Raw genomic sequence first — 22,533 nt, 5'->3', positions numbered from 1 at the left:
GTAACATTCAAGTTTTCTAGCAACATTTGAAATGTTTACCTCCGAAAACCTTGCGCGGAACACCGAAAACGAGAAGTTAAGTCCTAAATAATACTTTATTGACCACTCAACAATATGGCACTATAACGTAATTACTACAGTATACCTTCAGAATAGCAAACCAAAACTTACTCAGAACATTATTCTCAATGATTAAATTTAAAAATCTTTCACTACGTTTGACTAAATATGATATTTATTCAATAATATTAGAAGAGAGGTGTTCTGAAAAAAGGGCACAAATGAAAATACGTATTACAAAAACACGTAGAGCCCGATTTGAAAACATTAAATAAAAGTAGTTGCAAAGTTCTTAAACTTTAAATTAGTTTATTTGTTGAGAGCTTGGTACAATGTGTCTGACCGCTAAAGCGATCCGAGCCGCGTAGTGTATACTACTGCGATGTTGTCGAAGTAGGCTCGGGTCGGGACGAATTTCGCTGTAAAGAAACAAAGGTTTTTAATACGTGGAAAATTATTCCAAAGAAGAAACTTTGTACAGTTGTAGAGTGAACGTTTCTTAGTAACATATCAAAAGTTTACCGATGCAAACCTTGTGCGTCACGCCAAAAACGAGCAGTTAAGCCCAAAATGTCAATCTTTTGCAACGATCCACAATAATGGATATTGCAAATGCAGTTTATGGAGTAGACTGACAGTATGGAACCCAAAATAATCTAGAAACATTGCTCTATCTGAGGATAGTAATAAAAAGTACACAGTTTTAACATCTTTATATAAAATAGACAATTTAAATCATTAAAGTTGAGAAATTCATTTTCATTCAATTTTACGGAAAAGTTAATACATCTTACATAAATATAAAGAGCCCAAAATGGAAATCGCTTACAGTAAACGTTGTTGCATATTTATTCATCTTTAAATTGGTATATTTTTTAAGTGTCTCATACAATTAGTCTAACCGCTGAAGCGATCCGAGCCGCGTAGTGTATACTATTTCGATGTTGTCGAAGTAGGCTCGGGTCGGGACGAATTTCGCTGTAAAGAAACAAGGTTTTTAATACATGGAAAATTATCTTAAAGAATAAACTTTGTACAGTTGTAGAATGAACGTTTCTCAGTAACATATCAAAAGTTTACCGATGCAAACCTTGTGCGTCACGCCAAAAACGAGCAGTTAAGCCCAAAATGTCAATTTTTTGCAACGATCCACAATAATGGATATTGCAAATGCAATTTATGGAGTAGACTGACAGTATGGAACCCAAAATAATCTAGAAACATAGCCCTATCTGAGGATAGTAATAAAAAGTACACAGTTTAAACATCTTTATATAAAATAGACAATTTAAATCATTAAAGTTGATAAATTCATTTTCATCAATTTTATGGAAAAGTTAATACATCTTACATAAATATAAAGAGCCCTACGTGAAAATCGCTTTCAATAAACGTTGTTGCATATTTATTCTTCTTTAAATGGGTATATTTTTTAAGGGATTCATACAATTTGTTTGACCCCTGAAGCTATCCGAGCCGTGTAGTGTGTACTACTGTGAGGTTGCCGAAGTCGGCTTGGGGTCGGGACGAATTTCGCTGTTAAGAAACATGGAAAATTATCCCAAAGCAGAAACTTTGTACAGTTGTAGAATAAACGTTTCTTAGTAACATGTCAAAAGTTTACCGATAATCCCTTGTGATCACACCAATAACGAGCAGTTAAGTCCTAAATGATAATTTCCCAAGCGATCCACAAATTGTGTTTCGTAAATAATTTAATAACTCTATAAATACTTTTTTTAAGTAGGCTCCCAGTATACAGCAAACTTGGTTTGTCCTCAAACGCCATACTACTACGGTAATAGGAATATGAAATCACTACAGACAAGATTTTGTTCCGTTTACTATGGTGAAACCAGAGCTAACCGAGAAATGACCAAACCTCCCGGAAAGTTATGATATTTGACGATATTGCGCGAGTAGCACACCCGTACGTGACTACAGAGAATGGATAGTTTCCTTAACCGTTAGGATTTCTGGTACGAACACCCTCGCACAGGTAGGGTCATAAAATACGGTCAAACTCTTGCAAAAACATCCACCACCGCTCTTTGCCACTAGCAATCCAACGACGTCAGCTAGGCGCAGCACTCAAATACATTAACTTATTAAAAAAAAAAAAATTAATATGTAATGCTACCTATACGTTTTACAACACAACTCGTGTTTTATTTATTTTCTGGGAAAAAAACCCTATTATTATAGGAATTATGTTGTAAAAGTGAAAAAAAAAACTTAGAGTACATTTACGATGTATCGTTTTATTCAATTTTTATGTAGTAAACAGATTTTAAAGAAGTAAATATATAATTTTTCATTTTGTCGAAAACAGGCTACATTAAAATTTTGCATTGTTCTGATCGAAAATAAAACGATGTATCAGAAATAAAAAAAATTTGTTTTAAAAAAATAATGTTTAATAATTTTTTGAAACAGAATAAATCCATGCAGATATAAAACCAGAGGTCCTCTAGAGTTTTTCATTTACAAGTTCCAAGCAGAAATCGTTTATTGTTAATTTTATTGTATCAAAAAACATTCATATAAGAAAAAAAAAGCATATATCATTACATGTAACATACACCCTTTCATATGAATTAGCTATGTTTTAAGTAATCCCTAAATAAGACCCAGTTGAATGAGTGTCGCAGTACGCAGTGTGTCGCAATGCCGCGCTGGAACGGCGGTGGCCGTGAGAGATCAGTACGGCCGCAGTACACTGCAACGCTCGGGTCGCTTTAATGAGCCAACTAATTACGTCAGACTCTTTATAAAAATTCTGTCTTAAAGCTAAAGGTATAACCAAAAACATTTATTTAGACATTTTTCGCATTGGACTCTTCAAATTGGTGTATATAGTATTTTTATCTGAGTGGCAAAGATAAAAAATATGTCATGAATTAATCGCTTAATATCACATCTTTAATATTAACAATTTATGCTTTTTACAACATTAATAGCTGTATTAGAGTCTCAAGATTATTTTGGTAGTTTTATGGACAGTCTAAATTAAAAACTGTACAAATGGGTAGCATTTTAATGGACTGATGTAAGTCGCTGTCATCTAGGACTTAAATGCAAATTTTCGGTGATACGCACAAGGTCTACAGCGGTAAACTTTCAGTATGTTATTAAGCATAGTCAAATCTACAACTGTGCAAAAATTCAGCTTTGGACAAATTTTTCACAGGTTTGTGGCTTTTTAAGTCTTGGTTTCCTGGACTATAAAGGGAGACGGAAAGCAGAAGTCCAGGACATCCCCCTCAAGTTTAAAGAGTGACAAATGTGACAGCTGAAAGGGGGGCGACACAAACGGTCGGTACAAACAGCGTTGCCTAGTTTGGCGGCCGCCGGCAAGCGTGACGTTAATTTTAAGCGCTGACAATTTTTACTTCTCTTTTTTTTTTCTTCTCTTTTAAATCGTCCTGGATTATCCGATTCCCGAATTAGCGCAACACGTATTAACAAGGTTCTACTGTATTGTACTTTTAATTCGTTATTATATAAAAAAAATTATGAAGCATGTACTGATTTGGGAAACTTACTTTATATTCATGAACATGGATGCATTGTCGCTACATTGGCATTAAATAAGGCATAAATCACATATATATTCTCAGAATATGCTAAAAAATAAAATAAAGCACATTTAGGATCTAGACTAAATATGAATCTTTTTTTTTTTTTTTTTTTTTAATAACTTTACCGAGAAATCTGTTAGTAATACAACAATAATGCCGACTTTAATCATCAGTTACGGTCGCACATGTAGTAATAACAATGAAATAATGAATGACAAAAATTAATACACTAAACAATTATTATTTTAATTGCAATTCAATTTTAAATATTCTGATACACGTTCTATTTATGAATTTTTTTAGGACCAAGTTTGGTTTGTGTAGACTACCAACGTTAAAATATGTATTATCTCAGAATTCCATGATGGCCAACCAATGAATTTGTTAGCCAATCATTTTGAGCAATATAAAAAATAACTAATATTAGGTAATATAAAAAATTTTAATGGGTAAACTAGAGAAAACACCCTGTCACTTTTAACTTCGGGCATATTAATCACTATGCTTTAGTGAGGATTAATTTTAAAAGATGCACGACAATATTTCTTATGGCCTAAAACCATTGAAGCCAAGATGGCGCCTTTCAGTCTGTGACAGTGTTCTCTGAACGTTTGTTCAGCACTGCAGGAAACACATGTGACCAAAAACAGAATCGTCTTGATCCAGACCGTGTCAAAATCCTTGTTTTTTTTAAATAAAAATTTAAAGGGTTAAATAATTCTGCATAATGTTTAATTTTTTCTCTTAACTTATAAATTATTTTATAATTAACCCTTGAGAACTGGATACGGATTCGAGGGGTGGATTCGAGGTACTGTTTGGGATTCGGATTCGAGAAAAATGGGATTCGAACCATCACTACTATTAAATTTATTTGTGATAAACAAGTGTTAATACTATATAGGTTTCTAAAAGGAAGTTGAAATACATTCAAAGAATATGTACTATTTTCATAAAAGTGTTTATGGGAAGGTAAAAATCATTCAAAGTAATTTATTTGGCCCAATATATTTGTCATCTTTCACTACAAAACTATAATTCTTTTAACACACAAATCATCAGCTATGGGAATCTGTTTCAATGTAACCATACTTCAGTATTAATTTTTTAATTTTTATATTGGTCATATAAAAGACTATAGATTCAATACAAACTATCACCAATCGCAGAATGAAATGCGCATGAGCGAGAAAGACTGCAGAACAGATTCCCATGCTCATGGAGATTGCACACCAAAACCATACACAAATGGCTGACATACAAAAATAAACATGAAAAATCACTTTTCTGTTAAATCACTTCACGTAAGATGACTTAGCATCTTTCACCTAAAGTATTTAATTTCTGTCATGTTTTCCACTATTTGTCATTATTCTACACACTGATTTGCCTGTTGTGAAGTGCAACAGTTAAATATATAAAGTAAAGCAACATTTTAAGATTTTTTTTACTCATAGACTACACAGATTTATTCTAACAGGAAGATACAAACAAATTCTTTGTAATGTTACAACAAATGTTTGTTTCTTGAATAATGCATCTGTACTACTTTACATTTAGGCACAACAAAAACACATGATAGCAACAGTTGGCAGGAAAAAAATGCAGATACTTAATTGAAAGTCCTTGTATATCTCCCTGCAAAATGTTGATGACAGACAGCTTCAAATTCTAAAATATGTTACTTTTACTCACTCTATGATCACAGTTTTAGAATCTCCTACACGCAAAAGTGTTTCCAAAACCATGTTATTAAACTTTAACATGTATCACGGTTTGCCCTAAAAAAAAATCTCAACCACTTACTTGATATCAGCACTCCCACTGGTGATATAGTAGTTCAATTTCGACTTTTAATGCTAACCTCTATCAGGTACTAGACGTAACCATTAAAATGAAATCAACAGTTGAGTAATCTGAAATACATATTGAAGAAGTATTAAATTTAAGTAAATGATCTACGAAGCAGATAAAACTAAATATACGCTACCCAAAATACCAAATCACTTCACTACACCATAAAAAAAAATTTCAACTTTCTACAAATACTAAATCGGTGGTACAATTTTATGGAGAAAAATTCAATTTGCCTCTGTTCTATAAAAATAATATTTTTTTTGCAACTGTCTGAAAAATATGTTATTTTCCAAAAAAATAAAAATTGAAAGTGAGCAAGAAGATTATGAAAAAGCATAGGCCCATCGGTCATACAAATACTTTAATTCACACAGAAAATCTTGTCTTTCTAAAAACCATCCCTAAATTGGTTGTAGTTTTAGGTACATAAGGCATATTAAATATTCTAGGAGCCAATCACATACCACCTACTTACAACTCTCTACTGAAACATATAGCACATTTTTGTTAAGTTTTTTTTTTTTGAGTGAAACAACTTTAAAATCACACCATAACATAAAGGTAACCAGAACAGAAATTTGTATTGTAATGAAATGTCTATTCGTCTTGCCTTAATAATTCCCTAACTATTAGCCATAGAGACGTAACTGCATTGTCATTGTTTAACATATGTAGTCAGCTCACTGATACGACCTTAAGTTTGCGTTGCGGGTTGGCAGGATAGGGGAAACGCAAAGTTTGGTCAAAACCGGCGCTCTCATTCCTTTCTACTCAGTGTAGCTCACGACTCAGATGTGGTAGCTTGGTGATTCGCATGTGTGTGTGTGTGTGTGTGTGCATAGTTTATTTAGATCAATCGATTGAAGCCAAAAATAGTGTATTTTGAATAATATTTACCTATTTGTATAAATGTAAAGTAAAATTATAAATGAGCACTAAAATACCAGCCAGCCGAGAATATAAACCACGCCTATCGCTGGACGGGCGCCGAGCGAGCGAGACTGTCTCTGGAGCGCTGGCCGCCACGACACAACTCCGGGAACACTCCACCGCCTTGTGTCTGCTCCAGTGGACTGTCAAGCGGAGACTACTCTAACAGCGACTTGCCGACACAGACGTTCCACGCTAAGCCAACAGCCGTGTCTCCCGACGCAGCCCCGCACTATTATTTTCTTTTAGTTATAAAGATTCTTATAATTTCAAAAACAGAAGCTATCAGCCCACAGTAGATGAAATCCATGCAAATCTGAAGCAAGTGACTGCATTTCAATGAAATAAAATACCTTGCAGAGTTTTAACTTTAAACTACATGCATACCTGCAAATAAGTGATTTTGAGGCAACTAGGCAATTTAAATTGTATTTAATGATGTCCTTTGAACCAGCACTGTTACACAGCATGTATACAAGTGCTCAATGCCTGTTGGCTAATCATGTGAAGGACACACCAATTTCTGAATGATTTGTCTCCATCACAGCAAACAACTAGTCAATCTTGCAGTCTAACAGAGATAATTAATTTTTGTTTTAAATTACAACATATGGTACTTTTGAAATGAATAAAGTCATCAGGTTTAATAGAAAATGTATTGCCAACATGTAGATATTCTACCTAAGAAACATTTTTGCTGCAATGATTTTAATACTAGGCTAATTATCAAATACTAAACTTATTAAGTATATGAAATTGGTGACAATGAGTACCTAATTTTGCAAACCAGATTTATAAAAAGGAAGTTTTTCCTTATTTGGGTTGAAATAAATCAAAACTTTTAAAAACTTGGCTTATTAATGCATCCATGGTTTATCTTAGTTTTGGAATGTCTTGACTACCTACACTTAGTATTTTTACTTCATTAAATATTTATATTTGCTCTTTATATATATGTATATAAAACTGCCAAACTCTTACATCAAATAAGTTTTAAAAAATGCAAATCTTACTATTTGTAATTCAAAAAATAATTTTCCTTCGGCTGACAGTACATTAAAAATTAATTATATTAGCAGAAGTGTTTTTTTATGTGTGAAATATGCTATTGACATCAATACATGTATAACAGAAGCAAATTAATAGAACAAAACTTTTAATAGGAAATCTTTTATCTGGAATAAGTATACCTATTTTGATTTGTGCACCATAAAACAGCCCAGATTCACACATAAATATAACAATAGTCACAATCCTAAAAGTATGTTTACGACTCCAGTTAAGAACAACCTATTCCTGATGCCTGCAGTTAGACAGCACTTCATACCATTATTCTTTATACAAACTGCATTTTCAACAGTACAAAACAGAACTATGTTATTGTTGCACACCCTAATGACCTGTGCCTTTACTTACCTAATCTCATCATAATGCTGAAATGCTCTCTCTTAAATTTTCAACAGAGACAGTTTATTATTATTTTTTTTACTTTAAAATTACTCCCAGCTAAATAAAAGTTATAAGTAGAGCCACCTGTTTATCGCGGCGCGCGAAATCGCGAAATTTTCGCCATTATTTAGGAATTTGCGCAAAATTTACCGCGATGGCGATAAAACGTGAAAAAATCACGAAATGAACGTATTCCTCTCACTGTTGTGTTTACTTTTATTCGATTGAGCGCTATAAGTCGATCAGACCGTGTTAACGTGAGATATATCGATATTTCGTCGACTAGCTCGTTGCTGTCCAAAAAAACTACCATTTCCAAACAGAATAATGAAAAATGCTTACGCTCGATAAATTCCTATGTCATGTTCGCGCTAAAGAATCGACTGGTTTTTGTTTACGTGACAATTACGAGACCTCTGTCTGACCGGGTTAGCTTCAGGTTCATGTTGTTAGGTTAGGTAAGGTGCAAAGAGAAAGTTCGAAGTTGTGAGAACTTAAATGCGAGCAATGTGAAGTTGAAACACTTTCTCCAACTCCAACAGTTCCCTACTGGACGTGCGAGAACGATTCGTCGATTTAATATATTTATTCGGTTAGTAGTATTTAGTTGAATGTCGGGAGTCTTGCGGTGTTGTTATTCTGTGATTATTTAGTCTCGTCGTAGATCTGGTTGTTTACTGTTTGCTTTGTCAACTGCGTGTAGTCTACGAAGGTTTAATGTAACGTTACAAAATAAAACGTTTAGAATGGTGGTTACAATTTACGACCGCAAGAAAGTATTCTCGCACGAAATATTGTAACGTGCGCATCAAGTGGGCCAGGAAGGATACGTGTTTGAAACACATTAATGGCAGCACTTCCCACAAAAAGAATAAAGCATTCGCACAAGCTGCAAAACAATCTGAAGCAGCAAATACGTCAGGTGTCAAACGTCAGATTAAACTCACCGACGTAATTTTCCGCACGAAAAAGGCTAAAGAAGACAAACAAGAATTTGTTATGTCAACAGTTCGTGCTTTCATGGAAGCCAATATTCCTTTAGAGAAACTTGATCATCCTAAATTAAGAGATTGGATGAACAAGTACATTGAAGGTAGGCCTACTTTTAAAAACATCCTTTGATTTACAAACTTCATGATTTTTTTATTATTGTTTACACAGAAACTTGAAACTACACTGAAATTTGTAAAAAAAATTAAATTCCAGTCAATGTTCATAACATTTCAATATACAAGAACTGAAGTGCTTTCTGTACCTAAATAAAACTAAATAAAACCTAAATTCTCATAATATTTTTAACATTTCTGGTTTTAAATTCCTGAAATTCTATCCAAATGTAGGAAATGCCCTAGGCCTAATTATATAACATTCCTGACGTTTCTTACTTTTCCCAGGCGCTGGTGATTTAAGTAATTATTAAATTCTTGTTTTTTCTGCATGACTTCAATAAAACTAAAAATTTTAAAGATCACAAATTACCTGAGTTTTTTAAAAAAGAAATAAAAAAAGCATTGAAAAGGAAAAAATTCTAAAAGCGACGAAAATTTTACCGTAATTAGTTTTAAAAATGACAAAAAATACACCGAAAACTGTTTTAAAAATGACGAAAAATGCACCGAAATCAACAAAAAAAATTGACGAAATCTGCCATTTATTTTCACCGCAAACAGGTGGCTCTAGTTATAAGTAAAAACAAGATTTCATGGTTATATTTTCAGTTCAATTTTGCTTTTTTAAACAGAAGATTTCCGTGATTCTTTTGTTTATAAATATTTTTTTGTAAAATAGTGCATTTATATGCTGCATTTTTACGATAAAATAATTTGTAATAAATTTGTCAACAGCTAATTCATTCAGAACAATAAAAAATAAATTGTTAAGAATTTTTGGTTTATAAGTGATTCAATTTAAGATACACATTAAATTAATTAATTTAATTTTTCTGATCTATGCACTTTGGTAAAAATTTTTGTCCGGAAACAATGACATTAAAAGATTACTTTTTTTTGTGATTTGAATTAATACCATGATTCAACTTGCATTCCGGTGCTATTATGGTGTATTAACTTGTATTCCGGTGTTAATCTGTGTATTGTTCAGTATTATTTCGGTTTTATCGCAACACACCGTACAATTTGTCTCTAGTAATAATCCAGCCTGAGAAATGATTTCAAATGTTGGTTTTATAATTTATGATACACATTTAACTATAAATGCTCTACATAGAAATTTTAGTAATATTTGGCCAGCTAGATGTGTTTCCAATTGCTGTACAGTTGTCAGAGTACATATAGTAGAAACCATAGTGTTTTTTTTTTCTATTAAAATGAATAAAGCATGCCTAATTTAACTAAAATACATAATAAATTTCTCCAGTAAAATATTTACTCCAATTCAAACTGAAGTCTAAATGAATATGAACAATTCAAAATGGTAGAAATTATTTGCAAACAGTATTTATTAATTTATTATTGACAAAATCAAATTTAAAGTGTTTAATTTGTAATGTTTTATCAATAACATATCGATACTCGCAGAACGTTAAAAAAGTAGAGTATCGACATAAATTAATGTTGCATACCTCTTTCACTATACACGTTGCACACATGAGTTGCTACTTTTCACGACCACTGTGATTACTTGCGTAACTTTGTGCACAATACCCTACAAAATAAACAAAGCTATGAACTAGCATGCTGAGATGCTGATCAAACATTACAAACTGTCAATAAAGAAGTTTAATTAATTTAACTTCCCAGGAAATGTGTACCAGAAAACAGGAATTACAGACAAAAGAATCCCAGACACATGAAATATCTCACTGTAAATGCATTTCTCTCATAGGCGCTGCCTATTTTAAGATTCAGCCAAGCACTGATATAGGGTTTTACACGTTACCTTCTTTTACGTAAGATCCATCCCAGTTTCATCATTTCACTTAAAAAACAAAAATGAGTTTCTGAAGGGAACAACATTGCTACAGAAAAAAAATACTAAAGTAGTTCTGTAAATTTATGTTTTCAAACAGAGTTTATTAGGCTTTAAAAGTTTTAGCACAAAACACAGGCCTAAGAAAACTTTTAATGTAGGTATTTCATACCTATGTAATGATGGCCTTGTATTTGCAATTAAAATTGTTTTTGTGTGAATTTTAGATTTTTAGTACATGATAATAGTCTGAACTGGATCTACAAGTATTTGCACAAGCAAAACCTTATCCTAGTGTAAGACTGAATCTTTGGGCTATGAAGTCACTTAATGAAAATAATTTTTTCATGTTTTTGTTCTCAACATTTAAAATGTGTCCAAATTATTTTTGTTGTCTTGATATTAAAACTGATATTTGAAATGTTTTTTAATTAAATAATATATTTGTGTTCTGAGTTCATAGTTTCTTTTACAATCTTTCCCTGTACTGTTACATCACATTATTTATTAAAGAACATTAAATAAACATTTTAAAAATTTCCTTTTTCTAATTTACACATTGCAAAACCTTTTCATCAGAAAAATTTTTCAAAAAACAACAATACTTGTATTAATAATTTTTAATTTTGATGTCATTATAACCAAATTGATAAGAGAACTTTTCAGCTTAATGCAGGCATAATGTACAAAGGTCCTTAAAAGGCAAAGTTTCAAAAGCCTCAATACAAACCCAACATTTTTAAAGCATAAATTGTAGAAAAATGAGAAAACAATAATGGCACATGCCACTATGTTTTTCATATTTTATTATATTATATATAAGGCATTACAAGAACTTGTACATTTTAATAAGAAAATAATAATAACTTTGTACTCATAATCTTGGTTCTGTAAAGACATGGTGGTAAAATCTTTAATGATTAACACAGTTTTATTTTGTGATTTTGAACATATAAATCCAGCATTGGGCAAAATCATTTTGTGCAACAAGTTCCCATTACTGTCCGCAACTGAGACAGTCAAACATACAGCAGGACTTCAGCCGAAGGCAGTCAAGGCATTCAGTAACAAAAATTACGCAGATTCCACAAAAGTCGGCAAATTTGCGAACAACACGTCTGAAATTACATACTATATATGCAACCTAAAATGATGGCAGTCAATATGTCTGGCAAATTACATTACCAAGCATTTTTAACGTTTAACCATGAAGCTCTCAGTTAAAATCTTGGATGGTCATCACAGCATGTAGCAAGTTTAGATTGGATTAGTTTAAGAGCTCATACTTCCCCTAAATTTAAGCCTTTCTACACAAGTCTGAGAACTTTTAAGGGGCCTCCCTAGTAAAAATATTTAGCGTGCTGGGCTACTGGCCACGTGCTGCAGCTAGTGGATGGGCGGAGCGAAATATCCGAGCTTCTTGGTGGGAGGGGGGGGAAGCAAGGGGGAGGCTGAATGGGAGGGTTGGAGGTGAAGACTCTGTCATTGTATCTGCTGGAGTCCAGTTGCTGCGTTATCTGCGAACAAGGTCACGCCAAGGCAGGGGATGCCTACCGCTACATACTCCAACAGGATCAAATTCTTGTATCACCTTGCTTGCTCTTCAACAGATTTAATTTATTTGAATAATAAGATTAGTGCTGTGCTCCAGACTATATCCATGAATTGCAAACAACTTTAATTTGTGTTCAAAGTTTTTTTTTAATTCACATACTACTTTTTAAAGAGATTTACATTCATTACAAAAAAAAGGTGTTACCAAAAACGAATAGCTCGTAGTTTTAAAACGTCGATAACTACTTAATAAAGTTATTAAATAACAAAAATTCTCCAAACTTTTTACTTTCAAAATAATATTCAGGTGATTAATGGCTTTTCAAATAGTCGCATATGTACATTAATATTCCGGATCGCGACGAAAAATCACATCTTACTAATAAATTGTTTTCTAAAACTGGGAACAATAAGATGAAAAAATTAAATTTTTTAACCTAGGTACATTTTGAAGAAATAGTGCAAGCCAAACTCAATTTCTATTTCAGTAAAGAACAAAATAATGCCAGCAAGAAAATGTGCGAACCTACGACATATTGTTAATTTTGTTTTCTAGATCTCGGATCGTATTTATTTACACAATATTCTTTAAGGACACAGCATTTTACTATTTTCTGGCACTTATTACATGTTTACCATTTGATTTTTCAGCACCGTGTTGTCATGTCCATGTACCATGTTGTCACATTCGTGGACAATGAATTTTTTTTTCCAAATTATAAAAAAAATATTTGAAAAAAATGGATACAGAACTATATGATCTTGACCAATATTATAAATCAATTACTAATGTAACACCTCCTCTACAACTAATTATAAAAAGGTTTAAACAAAATTTTCCAGAAATATTTTTATGCTATGAAATTGTACATTTTTTTTTTTGATAATAACTAGTGATGGGAAAAAGCGGTGTTATTTTTATGCCAATTTCGTTTCAATAATCAGCAATTGCGGTGTTTTGTGTTTTTATAGGAAAACATATTTTAAAATGATATTTTAAAAAAAGAAAATTTTTTACTACCGGTACTTACAACATTTTCTTCAAAAGTTTAAAGCACCCTTCAAATTCATCTTTTAACTGTGCTTCCACTTTCTCCCCCAATTTTGGAACATATGTTCTCCTAAGGGAACTGGCTGTAGGAAGATCTCCCCCCACCCTTTACATTTTTATTAATCCAACCACGTAATTGGGTGTTGACGAAATTCCTGGAGTGGTATGTTGACGGATATAAAAGCCTTGGTTGTATCCAAAATTAATGTCTCTCTGTTCTCTCGTACTTTTTCCCCGACTTTTGCGACTTCTTCTAGTGTTGCAAGACGTTTGCTGCCACTGCTTGTGCCCTCGGCACCTAACCTCACTTTCATATGATGCTTACTAGCAACATGTTTGACAACAGTGTCCCTTCTCTCGTAATCAACTCGGCAATTGCACCATTTGCAAAACAAAATGTTGGTGGAAACGTACAGCCCTTTCGATTTAAATTCCGTTGCCCGCGATAAGCAAGATGCTTTAAATTTTGGCATCGCTATATTGGGCCTAGCAGTAAATAAGTCGAAACCTACAAGGATTCTTGTTTTACTTAAACTGCCTGCCCGTGTAAACTTTTGCAAAAGTATAGAATATTAATAAACACGGCAAATTAACTAGGGATCCCGAAAGATAACGCATGTCACGCGTTGTTTTGCTAACGAAAAATTGGTACGTTGGTACTGACGTGTACTATCGCTGTGCTCGCTGCTAGCGCATTCAATTGTCTTCCGTTGCAATCTGGCGTCAATGAAAACAAACGAATATCGAGTTCAGAATTCGGGATGGCGTAATAAATGTTTACAAAAACATTATATAACATTTTTTCGGTACCATTTATTCGAAAAGAACTAATTAAGCATTGGAGTAAAGCAATAAAAAATTTAATCAACGGAAAAATTAAATTGTATTCTATTGTGAAGCGAAGGGGAAGGAGTAAGGACTGCTGTGTGTAAATATGGAGGCTGCCGGCTGAATAAGTACTGCAATGAGTAATTTTCTGAATTGATAGGCGTAATGTTTCTGGCAAATGGAAAATGCTAAAAGACAGCTAAGGTGTTTAAAAATAAGTGGTTTTTCCAACCTAATGTGTGAACATCGTATTTTGTGACATCGCGCACATAATCCTTTCCTGGAGGGGGGGAAAAGTCACCAAGCCTAAATTAGAAATTAAAAAAATTAGGCTATTGTAAAAACAAAATCAGAAATTTTTGCTTGTTTGTTTCATTTTACAAACAACTTTATGCAACAGAACAATTTTCAATAAAATTTTAACTTGAGAAACGTAAATTACAAAACAATCCAGTCTTAAGAAAACAATAACAAACGGGTATATTCAGTTCAAAGATTAATGAATGCACAAAATACGAGATCCGTGCCTTGGTAAAGCGCGTGCACCATTTTCATAATCATTGCTAGTTTGCGCCACTAGTCTCGCTTGGTGCTGGCCATAGATGCTACTACCGAAGTGCACAGTCTTCCTGATACTATCCATATCTATGGTGTGATAAAGTTATTTTTTTACGTTTGCAAAGGTAAACAATGGACGTTTTTCAAAATAAAAGCATTAAAACGTAGTTTATCAGGAGGAATATAAGAAAAAAATTTGTGCATTTTAGGACTTTTCCGCTTCGTAAAAACGGATGAAACGGGAAATTAATGATTTTATAAGTGTATGTTCCGGGAAAGTAAACCATTGTAAATATAGTGCTTTCGGCGGGACCAAAATTAATCGGCGTATGACACGGGAAAATGTATGAAACGGGAACGTATCATCGAGGTTCTACTGTAGTTGTATTTTGTACGATGGCGACTCAAAACTTAATTCAATACAAATGAACAAGCATTCCGGTATCGAAAAAATGTATCGAACTTACAGTTTCGATACTCGATACTTTGCTATACTGTCAAGTATCGAAGGTATCGAGGTATCAAAGTATCGAAAATCCCATCACTAATAAAGTCGCAAATAATTCATATTTTAACTTTTTTTTTCGGAGGCTTTCAGAATTTCGCGTTTTATTGTTATAAAAATCATTTTTCGCGAAAATTCGCGGAAAAATCGTTACACCATTTTTTCCCATCTCTAATAATGACTCATATATATTTTTAAAATGACTTTAATGATGCACAATATGATTAATATTTAAACATAAACGTACGTGGATAGACATACTGAAAGCAATAATTGAGAATTTATTTCAGTCACAAGGGTATCGTTTTCATTGCCGTTCTCTTCCTCCCCACGCACGCCCACACAACATGCCTATGCCTCCTCCCCCCCCAGTCTGGCGGGCTCCGAGCTGGCTTCGCTGAGCTGCAGCACGATACTGGTGGAAAACTACTAGTATTTTCCGAAACTGTAGAAAAGAAATCTCGGAATTTAAAGCGATGACTATAGGTTTTAAATACATCCATTTCTTCAGAAAAAAATTGCCTTTCTGCCTATAGTTTTATATTCTTTCTTTCAGTTTCCAAAAACAGTACAAAAATTGACCCAAATTTGGACATTTGATGATTTTTTTTATTTTGATACATAAAATTAAAAATTTTAAACAACATGCACAATTGTTGTAGTTTTTTTTTTTTTTTTTTCGTGGGAGAAAAATTTTCAGATTTGTAGTGTCAATAAATAATGTGATATCATGATCCAAAAAAATACAGTGTTCACTAACATTTGGTGCTACTAGGGATACCCCTTAAGCTGTACATGGTGCAGAATTGACTTGAAAATCAATGAACTGTAGACTGTGGTGATTGGTGGATCTTCCCTCTTCATCTTGGATTTTAAATTTTCTTCATTACATAATTAAGGTTAAACAATACTGGCCCCAATAAAGCACAATCTATATTAACACTGCCCTTTTAAAATGTATTACAGTTAGATGTTAATTTTGTCATATCTATAACCATAGTAAAAATAAATAAATTATTTTCTTATTTTCTTTAATTACATTTGATAACTAATGAATATAATTCAGACAGTCCAAGCACCAATAAAATCTGTTAAAATGATTAATTATGTTTAAATGGGCCTAATAACGTTCAGTATTTGAGATCATGAATTTGTCAATATTCCAAAGCCATCTCCAACTTATTTAACATCCATTTTTGCAACTGGGTCCTTTCTTTGTACAATGACCCCTCCCGAAATGTTTTCCTGGAGCCGCCCCTGACTCATTCATTATGTTTACAGCACATTTTTGTAATGTCTCCTGCAACAGAAAAGACTTCTTCAAACCAGCACTAATTCAAGCTTAGAATACAACCAGTTGGAAACAACACTCAACTGTGAAAGCCCACAAAATCTCGCAACATGTTGTAGCTATTATAAAAGTTTTCATACTGCACGTTTATTGAAGAGCATTAACAAAATATTTATTCTTTATACCTCTTATCACCTCTATTAAAAATAAATTATCGGAGTTTATCACAAACCAACTTTACTTTGAAATTTTAAAACACAGTACCTATTCAAGAATGGAAAAAATGGAAAAATAAAGACGAAAATTTAACATAAAATTTTTCTAATAAAAATTTACTTCAAAGAAAAGTTAAAACTCTACTGCACTAGTAACATACAGGAACAAAAATCAAGCCAAAAATACCTTGCTGCTATGCATACTAAGAATTTTATACCATGTACGTAGCAGAAAACCTACCTTTGCCCAATACTAGAAAATGGGACATCTTTAAAAAATATACATATACTACACAGTTGTTAGCATAAAATCAAAATTTATCAAATCACATGCTGATTAGCCCATTTCATAAAATACAACAAAACTTATCATTACTAAAATGATCTTAAAACATTATAACATATGAATTCATTTATTTCAGAATTGGTGTAGCAAACAAACATTTGTGCAAAATATTAACTATGTATTTTAAAATTAAATATGTATTTTACATAAATCTAACATGTTGAAGTAAATGTGCTAAGATATCTTCTATTATCCAATACAATTATATAATCAGCTATCACATTTAATTTTTAAGTTAATAATATGAACAATAATAGACTAATAATATAGAAACAAAACTTTCAGACAACCATTATAAATATGTACAACTTAACAGTCTTAGAAACAGAAATTAATATTTCTTTATCCTAGAAACAATGGAGGTGTTATGTTTCGATCTTTGCCATCTATGCATGTTATTTCTTTCAAACGAAACATTTGCCTCTTATCAGTCTTTAATGTCACAATAGTTCCTGGACAAATATCTGTCCAGCTCATCTCATAAGTTTTTCCCGACTGTACTAATAAGAACATAAATAATTTTTACTATACACTGCTGCTGAATATTTTGTGTTAGTAAGTAGGTCTACTTTATACCTGTGATCCAAGACCTGTCAGCTAGCAGCAGAATATAACAGAGACAGAATAAATATTTTGACCAGAATGCAGGATAACTCTTTGAATATCTTTAAAATACAATCTCTGACTGCATTAAAGGCAATCTGACTTTGTGCAATATGTTTATAATTTTAGTCATTATGAAAGACATTTACCGTATAAATTTAATAACAGCTGCCAGATAAGGTATTCTTAATAATAAAATGTTAAAAATCATAAATACAACATTATAAAAAATATTTTAAATGTGAAATTTTTACCTTATAATTTGAGATTATTTTCCTTAAGAAGTTTTTGAATTACATATCTATGATTGGACCTTTTTATTTAGAAAGTTTTCCTAATTAGTAAGAGAGAAAAGTTTTACTGTATATCACAGAATCTTCTTAAGAAAATTTCACTGCAGTACATACATATTTACACTCGTAAATAAGTGCTTGCTTTTAAAATTCCTGCCTTACAGACCTAGAAGCCAATCAGTTTACGAATTAATTAATTATGCTGCGAATAGAAGCAAATACTGCCCACACTGAATTTGTAGGAAGTATACAAAATCAATGTAAACACCACCAAACTATGTTTGAAAATTATTTAACATTCAATACAATATGAGCATATATAGTAATCCTACCTTCAACATAACAGCTGTATTAATTACACATCAAAAATACTAATGTAATTATAAAATTTATCAGATTTCCTGCAGTCTAGATGTGCAACATTTTCTTTAACATTATCTTCTTAGGTGATCATTTACGATTTGGTTTCAGATGAGCAGAAAATCCAGAATCATCTAGAAGTTCCGTTCACACAATGAAAACCTTTGCAAGCTAGTGTTGAACCAGCAGCATAAAAGGTAGGTATGGCCACAAGTAGGTACAATTTTAATTTCATACATGAGTGTCAGTGATGATAAAATTTTGGATAAAGGTTGGGAAAAAATCAGCTTGCAAATCAGGAATGCAGGCTATAATGTATTGAATTAACGTATTTTGTGAGTGTGTGTGCCTCTGCTAGTCTACCACAATACTAAAAAAATATATATATTTTTTTTTAAATCTGGTAGAATTCATTTTACAAATTGTTAATCCTACCAACTTAATTATAGAGGATATACCCAATTACAACCCCAGTACAAAGTTTCTTTTGAAACTCAAAATAAAGTTTAGTGTAGGCTGCAAAGTTCAAAAACTGTCTGAAATTTTACCAATCGATACACTTGTAAATTAAATTACATATGATATAAGGTCTCAAATTAAGTCTGGTATTGTAGACAATAATTGAACATTAATACTTCTTTAACTTTCAGCCTAGAAAATAAAACTTTGTAAGAGAGCTAAATATATTTTTTATTAAATTGCTGGTCTTAAATATTTAAATGATTATTTTTCCTTTATTGCACCCTAACAATTTTCCAACATACAAATAATATTTTGTACAAATAAATTACAAAATATTGTATTGTAAATGACTGTATAGAATAAAATATTGAAAAAGGGTGGATTGCTTATACCTAGGCACCAAAATTATGTTATTATCCATGAAAATTCCAAGAAAATTATTTTAATGAAAAATAATTTGTATAATTAACATATTTAATGATCTCAGCTATTAAAAGTTATTAGATAAAAGTAATGTTATAAAACTTATTTAATAGCAATACTTGATTATTTTGTGTATTGGTAAAGCACAATAATTAATTTATGCTAATTTTACTACATACGCATATGGGAGTGCTAAAAAATGGTACGAAACCTTAAAAGAAAGTGAAATTTTTACATAGGTGTAGGCAGTGGTTCTATGACATGGCTGCAAACTTCAAAATGAATGTTTGGAATTTTCAATAATACATTTACTAATTTGAAAAAAAAAAAAATTTAAAAAAAAATCACTTACAATGAGCTAGAGAAAATAACTGAGCGAACAACTAGAAAAGTTTCACTAAAAAATAAACAAAATGCAAACACATTTTAGAAGTGAATGAGTTAAAAGCATAAGCATTAATAAAAAAATATGTACATCGCACAACCTATATGCTTCGTGAGTCAGTAAAGATGGTTTCATTACAGCCGATAACTGCAACTCGACGAACATACTATTTTTTTAAGCTGCTAATACCAAAACTACAAAACATACATCCTGGCTAGCTCTATGCACTCCCCAAGTTCCTTTTGCTTACATGACCATTATTCTGACCAGCTGATACTAACTTTATATTATGCGAATGAGCTGTTGTAGAGTCAAAGTAAGTGTGGATACAACAGTGTCAGCCTGAACTGTTTGCGATCACCGATAACCTTTTTTGGCATCATCTTGCATCATTTACCGACTGGTCATCATTAGAAGACAGTGGGAAGATAAGTGCACCAGCTTATGCTCTATGTCTATGTGTATTTCTGCACAGTAATTATATTTTATTCTAAAATACTGTTGCATTAATAAACAAAAACCTTAATACGTACTACCTGTTAGCAAAGCTGAGAAATACATGGGGTGAAAAGCAAAGCCTTAGCCTTGGTTGTACCAATTAATTCAAGCCTAACAATACTGAAACTTAACTTCACTGAATTAAAAAGATTACATAAAGAACCACAAAATTTCGCATATACAAAAAGAATTATAGTATTTGAGCAAAACTTCCATATTTTTTTCATAATTTTAAATAACGTAATAAACCAAAATTTTTTCCAACACTGACACTGATGAAGACATTTAACAGCATCAGATTAAAAATTGTGATTATCATAAAATATTTAAAATATACTCTTTTATGCAAGTTTTCTGCAAAAAAATTACATCTCCAACACATTAAAAACAGTTAATACGCAACAGTAAAACTGCACAGCAAGCGTCCGGCCGAATCCTCGAGATGCTCGTTGAGACGTGAACCCGTTTTCCGCCTCACTGGAGCAGCGCCACTCGGCGAGCCCCGGTGGCCTCCCTCGCCAGTCACGGCACGGCACCGCGCCGGCCGCACGGCTATCGGAAGTACGCCTCCAGCATCTCCACGAACAGCTTGTTCATGGGGACCTTGCCCTCGCGGTGAACGTTCGTCCAGTAGCGGCGCACCACCTGGTCGGCCTGGCGGACGGCGGGTAACACCAGCAGCAAGTGGTGCATGTGGTAGCCGGAGTTGCTGAGCCTGCGCGGCCCACACAGACACACACACCGTGCAGCACTACATTCCGTGATCCATCACTAGAGACCCGGAAAATTCGCGGGTTCATTTCGTGTTATGCTAAAATTCAAATTATTATACCTTAGTGCTGCTTCTGTCATTGGTTCACTGTTAATCTGGAGGACTTAAAGAGCCAATTAGAGACCCTCACTCATAGAAGAGTCGAATCACAGGCCCCCCCCCAGTCGAGACGACTCACAAGTCAACAGCCGATGAACAGTTGGCATTTGCCCGAGTGTGTAGAGGATATTGGAATCTATCCTGGAGGTCATTGAACCCGTGAATTTTCCGGGTCTCTATCCATCACCAATCCAGCTGCTCACCTTCCAGGTTCATTCAGATGGATTCTGGATTTTAACTCTGTGACTGCCAGGTCACAGTATGTACTGTGCTGTCTTTGTGTTTTTAAGTTCGCTCAGAGTTTATCATTACTAATGGTTTTTCATTTCAGTTCAGTGTTTCCTGCTCCCTAGTGGGTCACATTTCACAGGTACATTTCCATAATGATTTTTTTTAGGAAGACTAATGCACGTCTGACATAGTCCTGAGACTATGTCCCGTGGAGCCCGATGTAACTCCCCATTTTTTCCTTTCCCACCACCCCTCCTAGCTTCTTTTCTAATGACCTCAAATGTGCGGCGAGTGACGTACGGACGAGTCATTTTGGAAAAGCGTGATGCCTAATCCTGGATCACAACGGGAGAGCGTAGTGCACTCAAGTGTCACACAGCTGTGCAAATATTAAGTAGTAATTGTAAATTGTTTATTTTTAATCCAAAGAGCTTTTTTCAGCACACCTGATATAAATTTCCAAACATTTAAACATTTAGGAAGTTTCAGACATTTCAGAACACACAGTGCATAGGAATATTATTATTTCAAGTATTGTAAAGAGTTCAGGCAGTCCCAAACAGGTTTAAATATGCAAATGTGATATGTTTTATTTACTAGATGTTTTGTGACACAATTTTGAATAAACATTAGTCATCAGCATGGGCGTGAAGGCACTGTAGTGATACAACTGCTGTTTGAATTCAACATCCCTAGATACAGGCTGCTCTCCAGACCCAAGGAATTCATCATTTCGCATCGCTGACAGTTTCCTACTGTTTGCTTATTATTTATAAACACACAAACCCTCAGTACTTGTTTAAAGCAGAAAATTGTTTAAATAATCAACTTCTACCGTTCTATGGAATTTGGAAACAAATGCGATAAGTTTCTGTTCGGCCACGAATCACCGCACCTACCCTTTTGTGCTGTCGGACGTGTTTAGCAGCATCATTATAATTTTTGTATTTAGAGAGTGTAATTACTGTTGCATAATTAAACATGTAGCACTGTGTTTCAGAGCTTGTTACTGATCATATGATGGCCTGTAGTTACTAGGGGAATATGACATGTCTTCAAGAACCCACAGATAGTTCCACATGTACACACGTCCGATGCGCAGAGCACACCCGATTTGAAGGGACAAGATTATATGGTGAATTGTGATAAACTGAAATAACACAGCAAAGCATGTCGATACCACTGTTTAGCACCGAAATATAACTAAAAACATGAAATCGATCAAGCAATTTGACAAAACTTGAACCACAAAAT

General features: G+C 33.1%; 1 protein-coding gene across 3 annotated transcripts in view; it reads right to left on the bottom strand.

Annotated features, from left to right (window-relative positions):
* Window positions 1-4,633: 4,633 nt before the first annotated feature.
* LOC134535845 (steroid hormone receptor ERR1) overlaps window positions 4,634-22,533 on the bottom strand; it is a 380,509-nt gene continuing 362,609 nt past the window's right edge. For all 3 annotated transcript variants that reach the window (XM_063375177.1, XM_063375175.1, XM_063375176.1), the window contains one exon: window positions 4,634-20,892. In XM_063375177.1, coding sequence (XP_063231247.1) covers window positions 20,730-20,892 — 163 coding nt within the window. In that variant the 3' untranslated portion in view covers window positions 4,634-20,729. The remainder of the gene's footprint in view (window positions 20,893-22,533) is intronic.

This window comes from Bacillus rossius, chromosome 10 (assembly GCF_032445375.1).
Source record: "Bacillus rossius redtenbacheri isolate Brsri chromosome 10, Brsri_v3, whole genome shotgun sequence".
NCBI classification, from domain to species: domain Eukaryota; kingdom Metazoa; phylum Arthropoda; class Insecta; order Phasmatodea; family Bacillidae; genus Bacillus; species Bacillus rossius.
This window is presented reverse-complemented; position numbering and strand designations above follow the sequence as displayed.